The sequence below is a fragment of the Martes martes genome (assembly GCF_963455335.1).
Source record: "Martes martes genome assembly, chromosome: 16".
Taxonomy (NCBI): domain Eukaryota; kingdom Metazoa; phylum Chordata; class Mammalia; order Carnivora; family Mustelidae; genus Martes; species Martes martes.
In genome coordinates this window covers 30126836-30149373 of record NC_137904.1, presented here as the reverse complement: position 1 = coordinate 30149373, position 22538 = coordinate 30126836, and the positions used below count along the sequence as shown (strand labels likewise).

The 22538-nt window shown below is 34.5% G+C and overlaps 1 protein-coding gene across 6 annotated transcripts in view; it reads right to left on the bottom strand.

Annotated features, from left to right (window-relative positions):
* Positions 1 to 22538, bottom strand: part of BCAS3 (BCAS3 microtubule associated cell migration factor) — a 581171-nt gene that overhangs the window by 405112 nt on the left and 153521 nt on the right. For all 6 annotated transcript variants that reach the window (XM_080825313.1, XM_080825315.1, XM_080825314.1 and 3 more), the window contains exons 11-12: positions 17010 to 17093; positions 3583 to 3753 (exon numbers count right to left, since the gene is read on the bottom strand). In XM_080825313.1, the coding sequence (XP_080681439.1) occupies positions 3583 to 3753; positions 17010 to 17093 (255 nt within the window). The remainder of the gene's footprint in view (positions 1 to 3582; positions 3754 to 17009; positions 17094 to 22538) is intronic.

Here is a 22538-nt window from a genome sequence, read left to right as displayed (position 1 = left end):
CTCTAATTAATGGTACCAATACAGAAGCAATCTAGTAAAAAGGCACGTTAATCTTGGGGCACAGCAAAGCCTCATACCACTATGTACAATTCTTTGTATTGAACCTTATGAGCTTCACAAATATAACAACCAGATACTTTTGGAAGGATTCTTTCCATTGCATTATCATCTTACCTAAAACATCAAATTAATAATAGAAAAGATATCCCAAAACAATTGTCCTAAGACATGCACCTTTTACTCACCAGTTAACTAAGCAGGTTGAACTTAAGTATATGTAATAACAACTTGACTATATTAAAATTAATCAAAGCACTTTAACTGATACAAGGTGGATAAACCTTTATCATGTGAACAAAAAGATAGACAAAACACTTCAGGAGCCACTAAATTATTATGAATAACACTTGTACCCAGGGAAAGAAACAGCTCAAGTTTATGTCATCATTCTGGAGGATTTTTCTCTGATTAGAGACTTTGCCACACTGCTAACTTCAATTATATAAATGTGTAAAGGCATATTATACCACTTAGCTTATCTAGCCACAAAATGCTTTTAAATAAAACAAGTAACACAGATTTAAAAATGGACACGATTGGGGCGCCTGGGTGGCTCAGTGGGTTAAGCCACTGCCTTCGGCTCGGGTCATGATCTCAGGGTCCTGGGATCGAGCCCCGCATCGGGCTCTCTGCTCAGCAGGGAGCCTGCTTCCTCCTCTCTCTCTGCCTGCCTCTCTGCCTACTTGTGATCTCTCTCTGTCAAATAAATAAATAAAATCTTTAAAAAAAAAAAAATAAAATAAAATAAAATAAAATAAAATAAAAATGGACACGATGTCCATCAAATCCACTCCTCCTTAACGCAGTTACCACGCAATGATCCCATCAACATAAAATCAAACTAATCAATTTAGCATTAGAAAGATGGTGAATCAAATTTTATAAACTGCCACTGTAAACATGAAAATATCTTTATTAAAGGCTCACTGAATTTAAACAGCAAAAGTGAACATAATGTTAGTTTCAGCTCCTGAGATATATATGGAAAAGGAAAAACATTACAGCTAGGGTCAAACATCAGTTGGAAAGGGCTAAAAGTGATAAATCTATGACAATAACCCCTGAAGTCTTTTTAATACAATCCAGCATAACCTAAAAACAGCCCTGTACTCCAACTGAACTATGTATCAAAGACAAAAATGTCTTCTTGACAAAAAACAGATTCCCATTAATAAAAGAAAGGAGGATAGTATTGTACTCGGGAAATCTTGTTGCTTTAAAAAATATTTGTAATTCTCTCAAAATGCACATAGCAACTTGCCATTTATTGAACATCAACTTATTTCCTGCTTTATAATAGAATTTTAAAATAAATTAAAATTTCAGAATGTTATAAGTGGGAATGAAAAGAGATTATGATCTCAACAAATAAGAAAAAAGATAACATTTTTAAGATTTGGCAACACTTAACTTCTTTTCACTTTTAAAAGCTAACAATTCTGTAATTCTTATTTCCTGATGAAGTACTTTACTTGTTTCAAGTGTCAACAATTCCTTTATCAAGGAAAAATGAATTTTGCAATTCTACAACCTCCAGCTCATTTCCATATTCCAAATCTGAGAATTCCATTTTAAACTAATAAAAAGTTAATAAAAAATGGGGGGGGGCGTGGGGGAACCATATTTGATAACATAAGGCCTAATGCTAAGCTTTTTAATATCATTACTTCAAGATTTTCTTTTTACATGTTCCTACACTTAAATATAATAAAACAAATTGAATTATACCTCTATTTCATGAAAAATAATCAGATAACATTTTCTACTTCTAAATGACCACAAATCTGTCTGTCAACAAATGCTAGACACTTAACAGACTTACTTAGACTCACCAAACTAGACAATGTTGACTTTTACTACGCATTAAATGTGGGTGGCCTTGGAAGTAAATTAATTAAGAACTAAAGGACAAAAGAAAACATTTTTTACTTTAACACTCATAAAACACTAAGGGTTTAAATATTTAATTCCAATTGAGAAAGAAAATTAACATCTGTCTGTGTCCATCAACTTGAGCTAATTATCACAACTTAAAAAAATTTCATTACAGTCAACTGAAAAGTTTGCTAGCACTTCATTAAAAAGAGTTTTAAACAAGATTTGGTGAACCGCAAAGTTAACATGGGAGAGGTGGATTATCATTCAGATTTCAAATAAAATACAACAGCTAAATTGAATAACCCAGAATTTCAAAGATTTTTTGGTCTTTTAATTGCAGTAGAGTCCACGTGCTTTTGAAATGCCATTTGATCTTACTATAAGAACTAGTACATGAGTAGTGGTCAAAGGTAATCTTTTATCAGATACATAACCATGTATACTGGAAGGAAATTTTCGAAAAAGAACATGCAAAATTTAGGGTTAATACTTTAAACATTCACGTAGCTTCCAGACATTATGTTCTGAAAACAGAAATATATATTATAGAAAAATTAAAATAATTTCTATTTCACAAATGTTGCTCTACTCCTATCCTATTCTAACAATCAACTTTAGATTGGATTTTTTGTAGCAATAATCACAAACTACTAGAATTTTAAAATTCTCTTCCTTTCAGAAATGTATTTTAAAATTCAAGACTATTAATAGAAAAGAAAATAACTTATGGGTACATGGGGGGAGAAAACAAAATCCAATGGGTTTCTCACCAGCAAGATTTATATTGTCACATATTTTTCCATGTTTATAATCACTCCTTCTAAATGTTCCTGCATTATCTGAAGATATAAGATTTGGTAAGATGCATTACCATGTATGTATTTTAATATATACTTTGAGATATTTGTCCATTTTTCACATTTATAAATAAGTGTAATAAAATTTGATATTATTTACATTACTGTCACTTGTAGCCATCATAATTAGTCAATAATTTTTTAAATCCCCTCCAAAATGTGGAAGGTCATATTGATTGCTTCTATGAGCAAGCCTCTACCTTAAAAATAAATTATTAAAGGATGCCTGGGTGGTTCAGTTGATTAGGCATCTGCCTTAAGCTCAGGTCATGATCTCAAGATCCTAGGATTGAGACCCACATCAGGCTCCCTGCTCACGGGGGCATCTGCTTTTCCCTCTCACTCGGCCCCTCCCCCCAACTCATGTACTCTCTCTCTCCCTCAAATAAATAAAGAAAAATCTTTTTAAAATCAGTTATTAATCTTCTGATTTAGATTATAACAAGCATTATTTTCAAAAAATGTATTACAAACACAAGAGTATAAAGAGGTATGTAACTATTTATTTGTGAAACAAATGTCCTAATGAAGAGATAACAAGAACTTCTTAGAAACTCAATTTTACCTTCAGGTTCAAAACATTAATAATGTTTGAAATAAGAGGTTTTAACATATTACTCATTGTTTCTTGAAAAAAAATTTTAACCTGAAATAACCTCAATTTCTAGAATTCCAAATTAAGAATCTCCAAGGCCAAGTGCATCTGGCTCTTCCTGATCACAAATGACATTCTTAGTCACCCCATCCTTTGCAGAAAAAGGACATTACCTGCATCAGAAGTTCTTACCTGGCCCTCTCCAACTGTTTCAGTGTCAATTACTGTGATGATGCCTGGAACCAAAGGACTCCGCCTTGAATTACTATGGAGGGCAACATCGTCTTCTGTCACACCTGAAGGCAGTGTGCCTGTCAGCTGAGTCACTACTTTCCCAACCATTGTCAAACCAGTTTTCAATGTCTATAAAATGAAATGTAAAATATATGACTTCACATCAGTATTTGGATTCTAAACAGAAATATGCATTTTGTTAATTCTTCTATCTTTTAACTTCCTTATTCTCTTACAGGCCTATATGTAGCACTGAATTGTCATAGAAATTCAGTCTGACTTTTCATATGATCTTAAATTTTAATTAGAAAATCAGTATTAATTTAAGTGGATGCTATCAGTAGAATCCCCAAAGTAAGCATAGTGAAAATAAAGCCATACGTAAATACCTAAAAAGCTTTATTTCGCATGAAGGAACAATTATATTTTTATAAAAAAAAAATTCTTCTCTCCCTTCTTCTTAATACATATAACAATGGCAAGATTTCATTCTTTGATAGCTGAGTAATTGTGTTTATATACCACATCTTTATCCATTCATCAGTCAATGGACATTTGGACTCTTTCCATAATTTGGCTATCGTTGACAGTGCTGCTACAAACACTGGGGTGCATGTGTCCCATCAAATCAGCATTTTTGTATCTTTTGGGTGAAAACCAGGTAGTGTAATTGCTGAATCACAGGGTAGTTCTATTTTTAACTTTTTGAAGAACCTCCATACTGTTTTTGTACAGTGGTTGTACCAGTTCATATTCCCACCAATAGTCTATGAGGGTTCCCCTTTCTCTGCATCTTCACTAACATGTTATTTTTTGAAATACAAATCTAATTTTAAATCTATCTTTTAGCATGAAAAAGACTGACCAATGGTAGAATTCCATTTGACCAATGGTAGAATGAAAAAGACTATGCTTTCAAAGTAAATCTATAATATACTATTTATTATATAATATTGTGCATCAAGATCAGGCATGTAGATACCTATTCCTATACCACGGCCACACATCACAGGTGGTCCAGACAAGAGCCCCACATACTCCCATGTCAGAGCCACAGCCCTACCACAGTAGGTGGGCAGACACATGTAGCTCACACAGGAGACACCCCTTGAGTCCCTAGGAGAGATAAGTGCTTCTGAGCCTCACAAGCTATCTCCCACAAAAGCCACTCCTTCAAGACTATTAGAGGTAGTTGATTTGCCTAATAGTAGAAACAAACACCAAAAGCCAAAATGAGAAGACAGAGGAATATGTTCCAAAGAAAAAGACAAAACCTCAGAAAAAGACCTTAATAAAATGAGATAAGCAACAGAGTTCAAAATAATGGTCATAAAATGCTCATCAAATTCAGAAGAATGAATGAACACAGTGCAAACTTCAACAAAAATAAGAGAAAATATTAAAAAGTATCAAACAGAAGCTACAGAGCTAAAAATATAAAAACTGAACTGAAAAATACACTAGAGGAGTTCAACAGCAGACTAAATGAAGCAGATCAGTGAGATAGAAGGCAAAACAATGAAACTCACTCAAAGGAGCAAAAAAAAAAAAAAAAAAGGAGGGGCGCCTGGGTGGCTCAGTGGGTTAAAGCCTCTGCTTTCGGCTCAGGTCATGATCACAGGGTCCTGAGGGAGCCTGCTTCCCCTGCTTCCCCTGCTTCCCCTCCTGTCTCTCTGCCTGCCTCTCTGCCTACTTGTGATCTCTGTCTGTCAAATAAATAAATAAAATCTTAAAAAAAAAAAAAAGGAAAAAGAGAAAAGGATTTAAAAAATGAAAACCTTAGGAGAACTTCAAGCAGAACAATATTCACAATATAGGGTCAGAGGAGAAGAGAGAAAGGGCCAGAAAAATTATTTTAAAAAAATAATAGTTAAAAATATCCTTAATCTGGGGAAGGAAACAGGCATAATGGTGGGAACCCCAGAGTGTTCCAAATAAGACAAACCCAAAGAGATCCACACCAAGACACATTATAATTAAAATGGTAAAAGTTAAAGAGAGAATTTTAAAAGCATCAAGAGAAATACATACAAGGAAACCATCTAAGGCTATCAAGATTTTTCAATAGAAACTTTGCAGTCCAAAGGGAGTGGCATGCCATATTCAAAGTGCTAAAAGGAAAAAACTTCCACCCAAGAATTTTCTACCCAGCAAAGTTATCACTCAGAATTGAAGGGGAAATAAGAGTTTTCCAGATGAGCAAAAACTAAAGGAGTTTATCATTGCTAAAATGGCCTTACAAGAAATGTTAAAGGGACTTCTTTAAGCTGAAAAGAAATATTTAATATTTAATAATAAGGAAAAACACAAAAGTAAAACTCTCATTAGAAAAGATAAATATATAATACAGACAGTGGTTCAATCACTTATAAAGCAAGTATGAAGGCTAAAAGAGAATAGTAGTAAAATTAATTAAAACTACAATCAGTTAAGGGATGCATAAAATAAAAGATGTAAAATGTGACACCAACATTACCCTGATACTAAATCCAGAGAAGGACACTATGAGAAAGGGATATATCCCAATATCCCTGATGAGCACATACGCAAAAATCCTTAATAAAATATTAGCAAACCAAATTCAAAAATACTTTAAGGGGCACCTGGTGGCTCAGTGGGTTGAAGCCTCTGCCTTCAGCTCAGGTCATGATCCCAGGGTCCTGGGATTGAGCCCCGCATTGGGTTCTCTGCTCAGCGGGGAGCCTGCTTCCCCCTCTCTCTCTGCCTGCCTCTCTGCCTACTTGTGATCTCTGTCTGTCAAATAAATAAATAAAATCTTTAAAAAAAACCACACATTAAAAGGACCATACACCATGATCAAGTAGGATTTATTCCAGAGATGCTATGAAGGTTCAACATCCACAAATCAATGTTGTACACTATGTTAAGTCAGACAGAGAAAGACAAATACCCTTTGATTTCAAACTATACTACAAACTTACAGTAATCAAAGCAGTATGATAGCGGCATAAAAAAGATACACATATCTGTGGAACAAAATCAACAGCTGAGAAATAATTCCCCAAGTATACAATTAATTTATAACAAAGACACCAAGAACACACCATGGAGGAAGGGCCATCTCTTCAATAAATGGTTCTGGGAAAACTGGACAGTTATGCAATAGAAGGAAAAGACCACTTTCTTATACATAAAAATTAACTCAAGATGAATTAAATAATTGAATGTAAGACCTGAATCCATAAAATTCCCAGAAGAAAACATAAGCAATAAGTTCATTAACATCAGTCTTAGAGATGTGCTTGTGGATCTGACTCCAAAGGCAAGGGAAACAAAAGCAAAAAAAAAAAAAAAAAAAAAATGGGACTCTAACAAACTGAAAAGCTTCTCAACAGCACAGGAAACCATCATCAAAATGAAAAGACTTAATGGAAGAAGACATTTGCAGATTACATATCTGATACAAGGTTAATATCCAAAATATATAAAGAATTCACACAACTCAGCAACCATAACAAAAAATAAAAATAAAAAATAAAAAATGAGTAGAGGATCTGAATAGACATTTTTCTGAAAAAAATATACAGATGGCCAGAAGACGTGAAAAGATGTTCAATATCACTAATCAGCAGGGAAATGCAAATTAAAACCACAATGAATTATCATTTCACACCTGTTACAATGGCTATTATATATATATATATAAAAAGACAAGAAATCACAAGTGCTGGAGAGAATGTGGAGAAAAGGGAACCCTTGTTAGCTGTCAGTAGGAATGCAAACTGGTGCAGCCACTACAGAAAACAGTATGGAGATTCCTCAAAAAGTTAAGAATAGATCTACCATATGATCCAGCTATTCTACTTCTATTTATTCAAATTTATTCAAAGAATATGAAAACACAAATTCAAAAATTACATACACTCCTATGTTCAATGGAGCATTATGTACAATAGCCAAGACATGGAAACAATGTAAATGTTCACTGACAGATGAATTAGGATAAAGAGGATGTGAGATATATATATATATTATATATATATAATATATATTTAGTTATAATATATAGTTATATATTATATATTTATATATTCTGTTTATTTTTTATTTTTAATTAATTTATATATCTATATAAAAATATATTTATATATGTAAATATATATATAAAGAGGATGTGAGGTATATATATCAGAATATTACTTAGCTACATAGAAGAATAAAATACTGTCATTTGTGACAACATGGATGGACCCTGAGGGTATTGAGCTAAGTGAGATAAGCCAGATGGAGAAAGACAAATACCATTTGATTTCATTTATATGTGGAATCTAAAAAAACAAGCAAAAGAATATAAAAACAAACTTACAGAGAATAGATTGATGGTTACCAGAGGGGAAGGTGTTCGGGAGGTGGGCAAAAATGGGTGAAGGCAGTCAATTTGATGGTGATGAACGGTGACTAGACTTTTGGTTGCAATCATCTTGTAGTACATACAGATGTCAAATTATAATGTACACATAAAACTAATACGTTATATACCAATTTTACCTCAATTAAAAGAAAAAAAATATTTGGCATGTGGAAATATAGTCTCCATCCAAAATACCAATTACTAAATGAATAAAACATCACAAAAGATTAGCTAAGAAGATTGCTTTTTCTCTGGTAACAGAAAACAATTCACTGTAATGCTTCTAATATACTATTTCAATTAAAGACAACTTAAGATGTTTTATAATTACATTTTAGTTCCATTTCATTCGAGGCAAATAGATAAAACAAACTCGTGAGTTTTTTCTTTTATGTGAATCTTATTATCTGATTACTGCTATTTGCATTAACAAACAATAATGCGAAAGTAATGCATTTCTGTGGGATATTTTTTTGTCCCACAAAGAGAAAAAAACTAAAAGAAAGAGAAAAGCACATGATTCATATATATCAAAAAAAGATTTAACCAGCAGAGCAAAAATAAGTAGATTACATAGACATATCAAAAATTATGTAGGATATACACATTCAGAAATAATTTTTTCCAGGGGAGCCTGGGTGGCTCAGTGGGTTAAAGCCTCTGCCTTCGGCTCAGGTCATGATCCCAGGGTCCTGGGATTGAGCCCCGCATCGGGCTCTCTGCTCGGCAGGGAGCCTGCTTCCCTTCCTCTCTCTCTCTCTGCGTGCCTCTCTGCCTACTTGTAATCTATCAAATAAATGAATAAAAATCTTTAAAAAAAAAAAAGAATTTTTTCCAATTCTCAAATTGTGAGAAAAAAATTTTTTTAAATACTGCAAATTAATCTTTAATGAAATGACTCCCTCTTTTTAGAATAATTATGGAGAATTCTGGCATATGCTATAGCTAAATTTTAAAATGAAAATTATTATGTACATGGTATTTCAAATACTGTTTCATAAAAGATAGGCAAAGAAGGTACTTTATAAAGACCTAATGTGATTTAAGCAATAATTAGATTGGAATTAAAATAAGGAAATGTATTTTCCAAGGAAATTTTCCATTAAAACACCATACAACTAAGACTAGTAATATATGTATTATTTTACTGTAGCTATGTCCTGTGGAATCTTTACTGTGCACTTGTCAAGACTCTTAACATAGATGATCTCTACAGATTTCCTCGAACACTTCTTTCCTATAGAAAAGAAATTAAGCCTACAGAAGTTAAATAAAATGGCAGCTCAAACAGTTAACCAATGACAAAGCCAGAATTCAATACTTAGAATGGTCTATCTCTAAAACCTGATTTCAACCACCATCCAGTACTGCCTTGTATTCTACTTCTGTTACTACTTGTGACCTCACACTTCATGAATTCAGAACACAGACATATACCAGGGCGGGGAAGAGTGTGTGGAATGAAGATTATAATAGTGTGTCCTAATAAATACTTAAATAAAATGACCATCAAAGCCATTTGCTGAACTCAAGCAAAAAAATGTAACTTACTGCCGACTGAAACCATGAAAAAGCCACAAATCAATTGTAACTCTTCTGTTTAGCACTAAAAACTCAAACTGCAGTGATTATAAAACACATTACCATTCCTCAATTATCAGCCAAACATTTGTTTCAATAATTCACAAGCAATGACTTAAACAAAGTCTGTTAGAGCATTGTCAAGAAAGCCTCTGAAGTACCAACGAAATCAGGCGCCACTGTGTATTGATGTCAAAGCTGGCCAGGAAGCCTGATTAACCTCTGAGATGCCTCAGCTGCTGTACTTACTCCATCAGGGCTAATGGAGATGATCCCACTTAAACAGAGCTATCCCTTTATCAAAGGAATTCACCTTTCAGGTTTAAAGTCTGGTTGTATATCCTCTCCATTTGCCCTTGAGCCTATTATTTCATGCTTTTATACTAATAAAGAGGAATAAAACTAAAAGAACTGGAGCACATGGAAAGTGGGAAGAAGTGTACTAAAGAGACCACGGATAAAAGGAAAAGTCAATGTAAGAGAACTAGGAAAAAAACTCCAGAAAGGGGGAAAACAGAGTAGTGTATTTCACAGTCAAAGGCTCATTATCACATGAAGAGTTATTGATAATTCTCACACACACACCAAGAAATCTTACAACTACCATTTTATTAGTGGACAAAAATTTAAACCCAAAATTTAACAGTTATCAAATCTGAACTTTGTATAGTAAGCGACAAGATAGCACTGTTAAAGCTCATTAACTTTCAAAACACAGTATGATGCAGGGGGTGAAAGGGGTACTGGATGTTTCCTGCACCAGTAAAGATCTTTGCTTCTAGAAGAAATTTGTTACCATGTTAGACTCAAACACACTGATAAGAATTAGTGTCCAGAAGAAATCCATAATGTTATTCAATAGTGTTCACATACCATATTTAGGTACCTAAATCATCTCAGAGTAATTAGTCTTTAGATTTTAGCCAAAAGAGCCTGTAAATACCTGATGACTTCCTCGACATACCAAAAAGGATGAAAACTCAATAAAAATTAGAAATAAAAAAATCTAATTTGGCCAAATGGAGAATATTAAATTAGACTGAGTGTCTTCACAGTCTGAGGGAGCTAAAAAATTTATTATATTCCTGACAGATCTTAACAAGAGTTATTCACAGAACTAAATTTTATCATATAGGAGAGCTGAATGTAAGACTTTAAATACCAGATATGTCAGATAATCCACTCTGACCAAAAATTCAAATGAGCATGGTACTTATTCTGTTCTGTGTAGACAGATTTGCTGAAGGGTCACTAGTCATCTTTAACCTTTCTCATGCCGTATCAGTTGTCTTCCCTGTCCATTAGTGCTAATGGTGCTGCTCTCACAAAAGCTGTTAGTTGTCATTAAGAAGTTATCAGATAACCAGGGGAAAAAGGAGGTATTTTTATTAAATCAATTTACCACACTGGGGGTAAAACACATTAAAAGGAAAAATCAAACAGGACAGATGTATGGTAATTAGGAAATACAGACCAAGATTTTATAAATGTATCAAAATAACCAATTTGAATTATTTCAGTATTAGACTTTTCCCCTTAACACTGCCACAGGAAATTCATCACCATTATATTCTAAGGAAAGCCACATAAATTATTTAGAAAAGCAAAGAGAAAAATCTGAAAGTATAAAGATTAATTTTAAGTGCTATTTAAAAATCCAGAAAATTTAAAAAGATTATTTCCTCTTAGGAGATTCAAGTACATATATAATTAATATATTTGTACTTACAACTATATGGTGAGTCAAAAAATAAGAAAAAAATTTAATAATTAATCCTTCCACATGACAAAGTTACTACCTTGTATGATGTCCTATAAACAGCTGTCATCAGTGAGAGAAGAATACTAATGATTACTCTTTCAGAAAAAGTTATTTAACAAGCAATGTGAATATTTCAAGATTAGTATTTTCTTAAGGAGCACATACTACATGGCTTTTTAAATATTTTCCATTTCTATCTCAAAATAAATATATTACCTAGAAATTATAAAAATGGTAAGAAATTATAAGAAATTTTATTTTCTATTTCCAGTAATGGCAGGCTAGGTAAATCAGGTCAGTCCTACCAATGAAAACAAGTAGGTTAACTGGGGAGAATTTTCTTTTTTTTCAACTCTGCTTAAAGGTACTAAATATTTAACAAGATAGTAAAGAATTACTAGATCCAAATCCAAGAGAACAAGAAAATCCAGGCATGTAAGCAGGATAGTTAGGCCTAGATGTATCTAATGATTCTAGGAGACGCTTCTAAGAGACTGAGTGGTGCTTTTGATGGACTTGTGGTACTAGGTGGTCATGTGCAAGGGGGTCTACCTGGTGACTTTCCCTCCATGTTTTTTGCTTAAGACACAAAGGAGTATACAACAGAGATAAGAGTAAACCTATAGTAATTAGGATCTCATAGCTATTTCAGCTAAGCTTTATTTAAATAATTTAAGTAACTCAACCCCTGAAATCTTGGCATTACAGTGTCCAAGACTGATAGTGCCGCAGAACTGTGGTGTCTCAAACTCAAAATTGTTTTTAAAGATTTTTTAAATAAATTCTGGCAAACAAAGAGTCATGATAACATTGGTGAGAACCAGCAAAAATAAACAATAAAAATACCCCCAAAAGAAGCCAGACACTGGAGATACCAGAAATAGACTTTAAAATAACCATGTTTACTACATTTAAATAGTTTGGTACTTTTTTTTTTTTCTTTTCAGTATAACAGAATTCATTGTTTATGCACCACACCCAGTGCTCCATGCAATACGTGCCCCCTATAATACTTACCACCTGGCTCCCTCGACCTCCCACCCCCCGCCCCTTCAAAACCCTCAGATTGTTTTTCATAGTCCATAGTCTCTCATGGTTCATCTCCCCTTCCAATTTCCCTCAACTCCAAACTGAATTCTAGAGAACCAGAAACCATCACTATTTACTAAAAGATTTTATCAATGCATATATGTTTGATTTTATCAAACTTTTTGTGTATATATATATTAAGATAATCATATAATTGTTCTCCTTTATTCTGTTCATGTAGCAAATTTCATTCACTGATTTTGAGTAATAAGCCAGCCTGTATTGGAATTATCCCACTGGATTGTGACATTATCATTACAATATACTGTTTAATTTTTTTCTGCTAGTATTTTGTTTAGGATTTTTCATATTCATGAATAAGACTACAGTTTTCCTCTTTCATAATGTTCTTGTCAAGTTTCAGTATCAAGGTGATCCTGCATCATAAATCAAGATAAGGTACTATATGACTCTTTTATTCTATGGAAGAGTCTTTGTAATATTGCCATTGTTCACTCTTAAATGTTTGCATTCCCTGAAGAAGATTTCTAGGTCTGAAGATCTGTAGGTGAGATTGTTCTTTTCTTAGTTAACTTTCATATTCCCTTATACAGAAAAGTATGGGAATTATAAGTGTACATCATGATGAATTTTCACAAGTGAATATGCTAATATAATATAAATATAATACATCAAGTAATAGTAACAAAGACAAAAAACATATTTATAATTATACTACTTAATTAGAGAAGTCATTTTGATATACTTACCATGGGAAACTGGAACAGTTTTATACCTCAGAAGGCTAATTTACCCACAAAGTTTCTTATATCTAATAACTTTACTAGGAGCAATTATCATTTGGGAGGTAAATGAGATGATTCTCAACTTACCAACCTTTCCTATAAAAAAGAATCCACAAAGAAAGGATCGTTCCATTTCTGGCAAAATTTTGGGAAAATAACTAAATATTACACATGAATACTAAATACCAAATTAATTTAATATTTTAAAAGAAATCTCAAAATATTCATACTAACAGAGGAGTCCACAAGTACATAAACATTATATAAGAAAAATGTTTTTAAAAATATTTCATGGCATGGGGCGCCTGGGTGACTCAGTAAGTTAAGCGTCTGCCTTCAACTCAGGCCTTGATCCCAAGGTCCTGGGATCAAGCTCCACATCAGGCTCCCTGCTCACTGGGGAGCCTGTCTCTCCCTCTCCTTCTGCCCCTCCCCCTGCTCCTGCTTTTTCTCCCTCTCAAATAAATAAAGTCTTCAAAAAAATATTTCATATAAGTTACACACAAGATTAAAAAAAAAAAAAAAGGCAGTATGTAGGGACACCTGGGTGGTACAGTCAGTTAAGCAACCAGACTCTTATTTTCAGGTCAGGTCATGATCTTAGGGTCATGGGATCAAGCTCCACCTCGGGCTCTGCACTCAGCATGGAGTCTGCTTGAGACTCTCTCCCACTCCTTCTGTCCTTCTTCCCTCAATTAAAAAAAAAAAAAGCAATGTGTAATATATGATTGGATTTAACTACCCAGCAAGCCCAAAAAGACTATCAAGAAATAGGTGACTTTAGGGGCACCTGGGTGGCTCAATGGGTTAAGCCTCTGCCTTCGGCTCAGGTCATGATCTCGGGGTCCTGGGATCAAGCCCTGCATCAGGATCTCTGCTCAGCGGGGAACCTGCTTCCCCCTCTCTCTCTCTGCCTACTTGTGATCTCTGTCGGTCAAATAAATAAATAAAATCTTTAAAAAAAAAAAAAGAAAAGAAAAATAGGTGACTTTACAGATGACTAACAAACAAATGGAAAGATGCTCAACATCACTCAACATCTGTGAAATACAAATCAAAATTACAGTGAGAAACCACTTCACACCAGTCAGAATGACTAAAATTAACAACACAGGAAACAACAGGTGTTGATGAAGATGCAGAGAAAAGGGAACCCCCTTAACACTGTTGGTGGGAATGCAAACTGGTACAGCCACTCTGAAAAACAGTACGGAGATTCCTCAAAAAGTTAAAAATGGAACTACCCTATGACCCAGCAACTGCACTACTAGGTATTTATCCAAATAACACAAAAATACTAGTTTGAAGGGGCACATGCACCCCAATATTTCTAGTAGGATTATCAACAACACCCAAATTATGGAAAGAGCCCAAATGTCCATCAACTAATGAATGAATAAAGAAGATGTGGAACATATGCACAATGGAATATTACTCAGCCATAAAAAAGAATAAATCTAGCTATTTGCAGTGAGGTGGATGGAACTAGAGAGTATTATGCTAAGTGAAGTAAGTCAGAGAAAGACAAATACCATACAATTCCACTCATCTTTGGAATTTAAGAAACAAAACAAATGAATATGGGGAAGAAAAAAAAAAGAAGCAAACCAAGAAACAGACTCTTAACTATAAAGAACAAACCGAGGGTTACTGAAGGGGAGGTAGGGAGGTGGAATAAATACATGATGGGTATTAAGGGCACTTGTGATGAGCACTGGGTGTTGTATATGGGTGATGAATCCCTGAATTCTACAGCTGAAACTCATGTTGCACTGTATTTGAACTAATTGGAATTTAAATAAAAATAGGAAGGAAGGGAGAGAGGGAGGCAGGGGAGGGAGGAAGAAAGGACGGAAGGAAGGAAGAGAGGAAGGGAGGGGGGAAGAAAAAGGGGGGGGAAGGAAAGAAGGAAGAAAGGAAGGAAGGAAGGAGTTTTTTATGTCCATGGTTTTATTCTTCCTTCATTTTGTAAATTTATAAACAGGAGCATGAATTAGCATTAAAATCAGATAAAAGCAAGTAAACAAAAACTAAATATTAACTACTTTATTCAAGAGTTAATGCCAGAATTTTATAAAATGCTAGAACTAACAGTGAATTTCAATCCACACCATTTTCATTAGGGACCAACTGCCTATTGGAAATCGATGGGATTAAAGTGTTGTCATCATCATTTCTGAGAGTTTAAATATGAAGACATGAACCTATCCCTTACAGTTCTCAATATGTGGTATAGAAAAACTGGGGAGTTCACACTTGTTCTTCTCAAAGTCTATTAAGTCTAGCCTCATGCCAGCATGTCCACATTCAGCTGACAGTTAAACAGCAAAATGGTTACTACATGAAGCAAGTCACTTTCCTTTTATGTAGGCACACAAACTTGTGACAGCAAAGCAGAGCTGAAAAGTTGTCCTTTATCACGTAAACTGAAAATTATTCAGGTAATAATACAATGAGCTATCCCAGTGAAAGTATACGGCACAGATAAATTCAAAAGGAATCTAATACTTGAGAATTAGATATCATTGGTATATTTTGTGGATCTATTATAAACTAACTGAATAACACTGATTACTCTCTCAGATTTCTCTCCTTTGAAATAACCATCATAATTCTTGCTTACACAAAGGAGAAAAGTAAGCAATTTTTATGAAGATTCTAAAATCTAAAATACACAGTGATGTAACCATAAAGACATTCAGCATTTCCTTTCTGAGCAAAAAACATGTAATGCTTTTCTCATGAAACCTAGGAACACATTCTAAAGTCCATCATGTAAGCACTTGTGATCAATCTTGAAGTATTTTTGTATTTGTTTTACATAAAACAGTGTGACCTTTCATTCCCTCCCTGTGGTTTGCTTTAAACTGTTGTCCTTTTCTGAATAGTTGTGTTTTTTATTACATGCTGTCATTTAGATTCACTATGTCATCCCTATTATTAGAATTGTTTTGTTGTATACTTCACAATTCAAAAGGATAGTGATTATAAGAATACCTTATAATCAGCATAAAGTTTACGAGTCATCATCAAAATTAACCCTCACACACACAGAAAGAACTCATTTGCAAACACACAGGGGGCAGCCCTGTGACATGAAAGAGTCTTTGAATGCGCCAGGGGTTTGACTCAAATTTTCTTAAGGAATAATATTCTTTCTATGTCAAGAAGATTCATAAATGTTCAAAGATATGAAAGGATTCAGTATAGGTAGAATGATGCAAATCAGAGAAAAAGAACCCAGAAATCAGTACTGAAAACATGCAAAGCTTCTTTCACAAGTGTTATTAGGTAAAAAAGACTTTAATTGAGCTAAAAGACTTAAAATTTAAAATTTAAAAATTTAAATTAGAATTTAAAATTTTAAGGTGGATGAACACAGGGACACCTGGGTGGCTCAGTCGATTAAGCAGCTGCCTTCAGCTTAGGTCACAATCCCAGAGTCCTGGGTTCGAGTCCTGCATTGGGCTCCTTGTTCAGCAGGGATCCTGCTTCTCCCTCTGCCTGCTCTGCCTGCTGTTCCCCCTGCTTGTGCTCTCTCCCTCTGATAAGTAAACAAATAAAATCTTAAAAAAAAAAAAAAAGCTAAAACTGGATGAACACAAACCCTATAATCATTGCAAGAGAAAATAATATATTATTTATGAACCTCAAGAGATTAAATACCTAATCATTTAGTCATCAATCCTCATGAGTGGCAAAATAATTCTAACTTATTTAAGTTTATTCCGTATTTGTGAATGAAAAGGGAAGGAGTCATTTCAATACAACTCAGCAGAGAAACCTGATAGTTACTCCACAAAATCACAGCTCCCAGGGACTACTTGATACTCACTTTAGCAGCACTAATGACTGTGGCAGTGTAAGACTGAATGTTGTCTCCACAGGCTCCTCCACGGGACTGATGACATCGAATCAGCTGGAAAAAGAGAGACAGAGAGAAGCCAGAGAGTCATTTCTCTTAAACTGTTTAACTCTGCAGGCTATTAGGATAGGGCTTATTTACCGTGCAGCATGATGGTGGTGGGTGGGAACGTTTGTACAAGTGTTTCAGACAAACAGCTAAAAGCTCTGCTGAGACACTTTTCCCCCGTTTTATAATCTACTGGTGCCACTCAGGCAGTTTCATGCTCAAATACAATTTTTAATTACAAGATGAATAGTCTTTAAGAATTCATAAACTCTGAAATGGTAGTATTTAGGATCTGGTCATCTTTCCACAAATAAATTTCATAACATAATCAAAGGACTTAGACTTGACTTCCTAACATTAAATATTTAACATGCTAGCAAATTGGAAGTTCTGTCCTCTTAATTCCTACAGAAAGACTGTAAAAGATAACAAAAAAAAAGAGAGAGAGAGAGAGAGAGACAAAAGAATATGTCATATTTCCATTTTCAATTAAGTCAGTGGAAAAGTGGTACAAATTATGCATAAAACAACCACGACGCACAGAGTAGCTGTCCGCTTCAGAGGGCTTACTAGTATTACCATTAGAATGAAAAAGGCATTCCCTTCCCCAGACTGAGTAAATAAATCAACCTGTCAATTTTCAAAATGAATCACTAATTTAACATGCACAACTGTCTCATGTGCTAAGCAACACGCCAGGATTAAATTCTCCACTGCTCCTATACTTCCTAAATTTAGGTTTTCTTAAAACAAAGCAGAAAAGCACTCATTCGCCAGATTTTTACACTGAAAATTTTTTAAAAATAAAATGACAGTAGTAGAATACTAGAACAGCTCCACATTGTGTTATGGATTATTTTAAAGGCCTACAAAATTCAGATAGAATCTTCCTCTTTCAAAACATAAAAACAAAAAATGTTTATGTAATTTAAAAAATGATCACTTGATAAATATTAATACATAAGCTTTTCTGCTCTTTTATTCTAAAATCAAAATTTTGAGGGTGCCTGGGTGGCTCAGTCGGTTAGGCGCCTGCCGTTGGCTTGAGTCATGATCCTGGAGTCCCAGGATGGAGTCCCAGGATTGAGTCCCACAACAGACTCCCTGCTCAGTGGGGAGTCTGCTTTTCCCTCTGACCCTTCCCCCTCTGATGCTCTCTCACTCTCTCTCCCAAATAAAAAAATAAAAAATCTTAAGAAGAAGAAGAAGAAGAAGAAGAAGAAGAAGAAGAAGAAGAAAATCAAAATTTTCTTCATCACTGACACTGTATTAAAAAACAATTCCTCGGGGCGCCTGGGTGGCTCAGTGGTTTAAAGCCTCTGCCTTTGGCTCAGGTCATGATCCCAGGGTCCTGGGATGGAGCCCCACATCAGGCCCTCTGCTCAGCAGGGAGCCTGCTTCCCTTCCTCTCTCTCTTCCTGCCTCTCTGCCTACTTGTGATCTCTGTCTGTCAAATAAATAAATAAAAATCTTAAATAAAATAAATAAAATTAAAAAACAATTCCTCAAAGCAATAATAATATGTTAGAATGGAATATCTTTAAAAGCCTAATAGGATATGTACAGCTGGCACATGAAATGGCTGCTGAAGCAGATTCCAAGGTCAGCAGTGAGGAATTTTCCAAACGATAGGTGAGCCTGCTTCTCCCTGTCCCTCTGCCTGACACTCCCCCTGCTTGTGCTCCCTACTCTCGCTCTCTCTCAAATAAATAGTCTTAAGAAAAAGAAAGAAAGGAAGAAAGAGAGGAAGAGATCATTTTAACTAATAAGTAACCCTTTCACTCACTCATTCATTTGTTCACTCATAAGTACATATTCAAAGAATTATGAAAGTTATCCCTCTGCTGCTTCCTGCTGCATGTGTAAGAAAAAACATTGTCTTAAGAAATACTACCATTTTTTTCTGGAAATAATCAGGAATAAATCTACGAAAGCAAGCAATACCATCACTTTTTCAATTCAACTAAAACTGAGTCAGCATTTCTATACAAACATAACTAAGCCAGAACTTTTTGTTTAAAACTTTAGGCTCATTAGAAATTACATTTGTCATCTCAATTCATCAAAATTAAAGACAATCAGAAATTTCTGTAGTGCAAACCTCTATAAAATGGATTAATTTCCAGGAAATATAAGTTAAAAAGGCAACATACAAAAGAGCACATGTGTTATGTTATCTTTTGGAAAGAAAGGGAAATATAAATATACATAACATAGTGAAATACATAAGCATGTAAACAAAAAATAAATATAAAAAAATATTTAAAAAATACTTAAGGGGCACCTGGGTGGCTCAGTCAGGTAAGCATCAGACTCTTCGTTTCAGCTCAGGTCATGATCTCAGTGTCCTGAGATTGAGCCCCACATCAGGCTCTGTTCTCAACGTGGAGTCTGCTTGTCCCTTTCCCGCTGCTCCTCCCCCTTTTTCTCTCTCCCTCTCTCTCACTCTCTCATAAATAAATAAAATCTTTAAAAAATTATATGTCAAATGAAAACTATAAAAACAATGAAGGAAGGCAGAAAGTGAGAAATAAAGGACAAACTAATCAAAATAATATATCAACACAGTATTTGCACATCTTCAGTTTTGGGCAGCAACAGGAATGGACATAACTGCAAGAAAATCCTGAACTCTTTTTATTTGTACTGATATTTACAGTGTTGTGAGCAAGCAATTCTGCCATTACTTTTTCCATTACAGGAGTCAACAAAGTAGTAAATATGCTGATATCAGTCTCCCATGCAAAAGAAAAAGACATATAAATGTGAGATGGAGGATGAAAGGAAAGAATCCTATGGAAATACCCATGTATACCCTTCATTTCCAAAATATGTGTGTAGGTGCATAAGTATGTGTGTATATGTATATTTGCTGATTTATGTACATACAGAAGTATGTATGTAATATGCAGTGTTTCCAAACTTTGTCCACTGAAAGTGTCTAAAAGCAAAAACAGCCCCATAACAATGAGCACATCCACTGGACAAAGCTAAGTATCTAAAGCCATGGCCCATTAAAAGGAACAGGGGAATCAGAAGTAGAGGATTCCAGGACTGACAAGAGGGCAGATACTAGATGAACCTTAAAACTTATGATAGCAAGTAAGGAAATTTAAAAAAATTTTTAAGTAAAAACTTGATGAAGGCATGTCACCATGTCACAAGAACCAGCCTGAAGCGCTCTCCTTGGTCAATTGTGGGACAATTTGAAAGCCACAATAATTCGGGACAAAAAAAAAATTACACTATAAGAAATACAGAACAATACTCATGTAGAATTCTAGCCAGAAATATATAACCTGAATATACCCAAGAGAAAACATTAAAAAAAAATCAAACTAAAAATCATTCTATTAAAAAAAGGGGGGTAGGTAAGGAGTAGTGGTAGGAGGCTATACTCTTCAAAATCATCAATGCCGGAAAAGACAAAGCAAGACTGTCAACTCTTACATATTAAAAGAATTTAAGGGGATATCCCAACAAAATATAATATCTGATCCTAGCCTAGACCCTGAACTACAAAAAAAAAGTTCTACAAATGATATGGTAGGGTTAATTGATAAAACTGGAATATGGATGGTAAAATAGCTAAAAGCATTTTCTCAAGATTAAATTGATAACTTAAGTATTTAGGGGTAATGTGATATATGCAACTCACTCTGAAATAATAAAGGAAAAGGTACATGAGTGTGCTTTGTGGTATCTGTACTATATTTATTCTTACAGCTTTTCTGTAAGCTTTCCTAGTTAAAAGTAAGTTTAAAGAGAAGCCCTGAAAAACAAACCCCTTGAAAACAGAACTACCCTACAACACAGCATTTGCACTACTGGGGATTTACCCCAAAGACACAATTGTAGTAATCTGAAGGGGCACCTGCATCCCAGTGTTTATAGTAGCAATGTCCACAATAGCCAAACTATGGAAAGAGCCCAGATGTCCATCAACAGATGAATGGATAAAGAAGATGTAGTATATATATATATACAACGGAATATTACTCAACTAGCAAAAAAAAAAAAATGAAATCTTGCCATTTGCAACAACATGAGTGGGAAGAGAGGGTATAATGCTAAGCGAAATAAGTCAATCAGAGAAGGAAAATTATCATATGATCTCACTTATATATGGAATTTGAGAAACAAAGCAGAGGATCATAGGGCAGGAGAGAAAAAAATGAAACAAGATGAAACCAGAGAGGGAGACAAACCATAAGAGACTCTTAATCTCAGGAAACAAACTGAGGGTTGCTGGAGGTGAGGAGCATGGGGGGATGAGGTAATGGGGTGTTGGACATTAAGGAGGGCATGTGATGTAAGGAGCACTGGGTATTATATAAGACTGATGAATCACTGACCTCTACCTCTAAAACTAATAATATATGCTAATTTACTGAATTTAAATTTAAAAACTAATTTTTAAAAAAAGAAAAACCCAATCAGTATATATGGCCTCTTTCTTTATGACTTAATTTTATTTTTTTATTTATTTAAAGTTTTAATTTAAACTCCAGTTAGTTAATATATGGTGTAACATTAGTTTCAGATGTACAATTTAGTGATTCAACACTTACATACAACACCTGGTGCTCATCACAAGTGCCCTCCTTAATTCTCATCACCTATTTACCCCATCCCTTCACCCACCTCACCTCTGGTAACCATCAATTTGTTCTCTATAGTTAAGAGTCCTTTTCTTGGTTTGCCTCTCTTTTTTCTCCACTATGCTCATTTGTTTTGTTTCTTAAATTCCACACATGAGTGATATCATATGGTATTTGTCTTTCTCTGACTGACTTATTTTGCTTAGCATAATACTCTCTACTCCATCCACATCACCGCAAATGGGGAGATTTAGTCTTTGTTATGGCTAATATTCCATTGTGTATGTATGTATGTATATATGTATGTGTGTGTATACATATATATCTATATAGATATATATAGATATCACATCTTTTTTTTAAGACTTTTATCTATTCATTTGACAGACAGAGATCACAAGTAGGCAGAGAGGCAGGCAGAGAGAGAGGAGGAAGCAGGCTCCCTACTGAGCAGAGAGCCCAATGCAGGGCCTGATCCCAGGACCACCACCCGAGCCAAAGGCAGCGGCCCTAACCCACTGAGCCACCCAGGTGCCCCATATCACATCTTCTTTATCCATTCCTTGGTTGTTGGAATTGGACTCTTTCCATAATTTGGTTATTATATAATGTTGCTATAAATATTGGGGTACATGTATCCTTCTGAATTAGTATTTTTGTATTCTTTGGGTAAATACATAGTACTGCAATTGCTAGATTGTAAGGTAATTCTATTTTTAATTTTTAACTCCATACTGTTTTCCAGAGTGGCTGTACCAGTTTCATTCCCACCAGTACTGCTAGAAGTTCCCCTTTCTCCACATCCTCACCAACACCTATTGTTTCTTGTGTTGCTGATTTTAGCCATTCT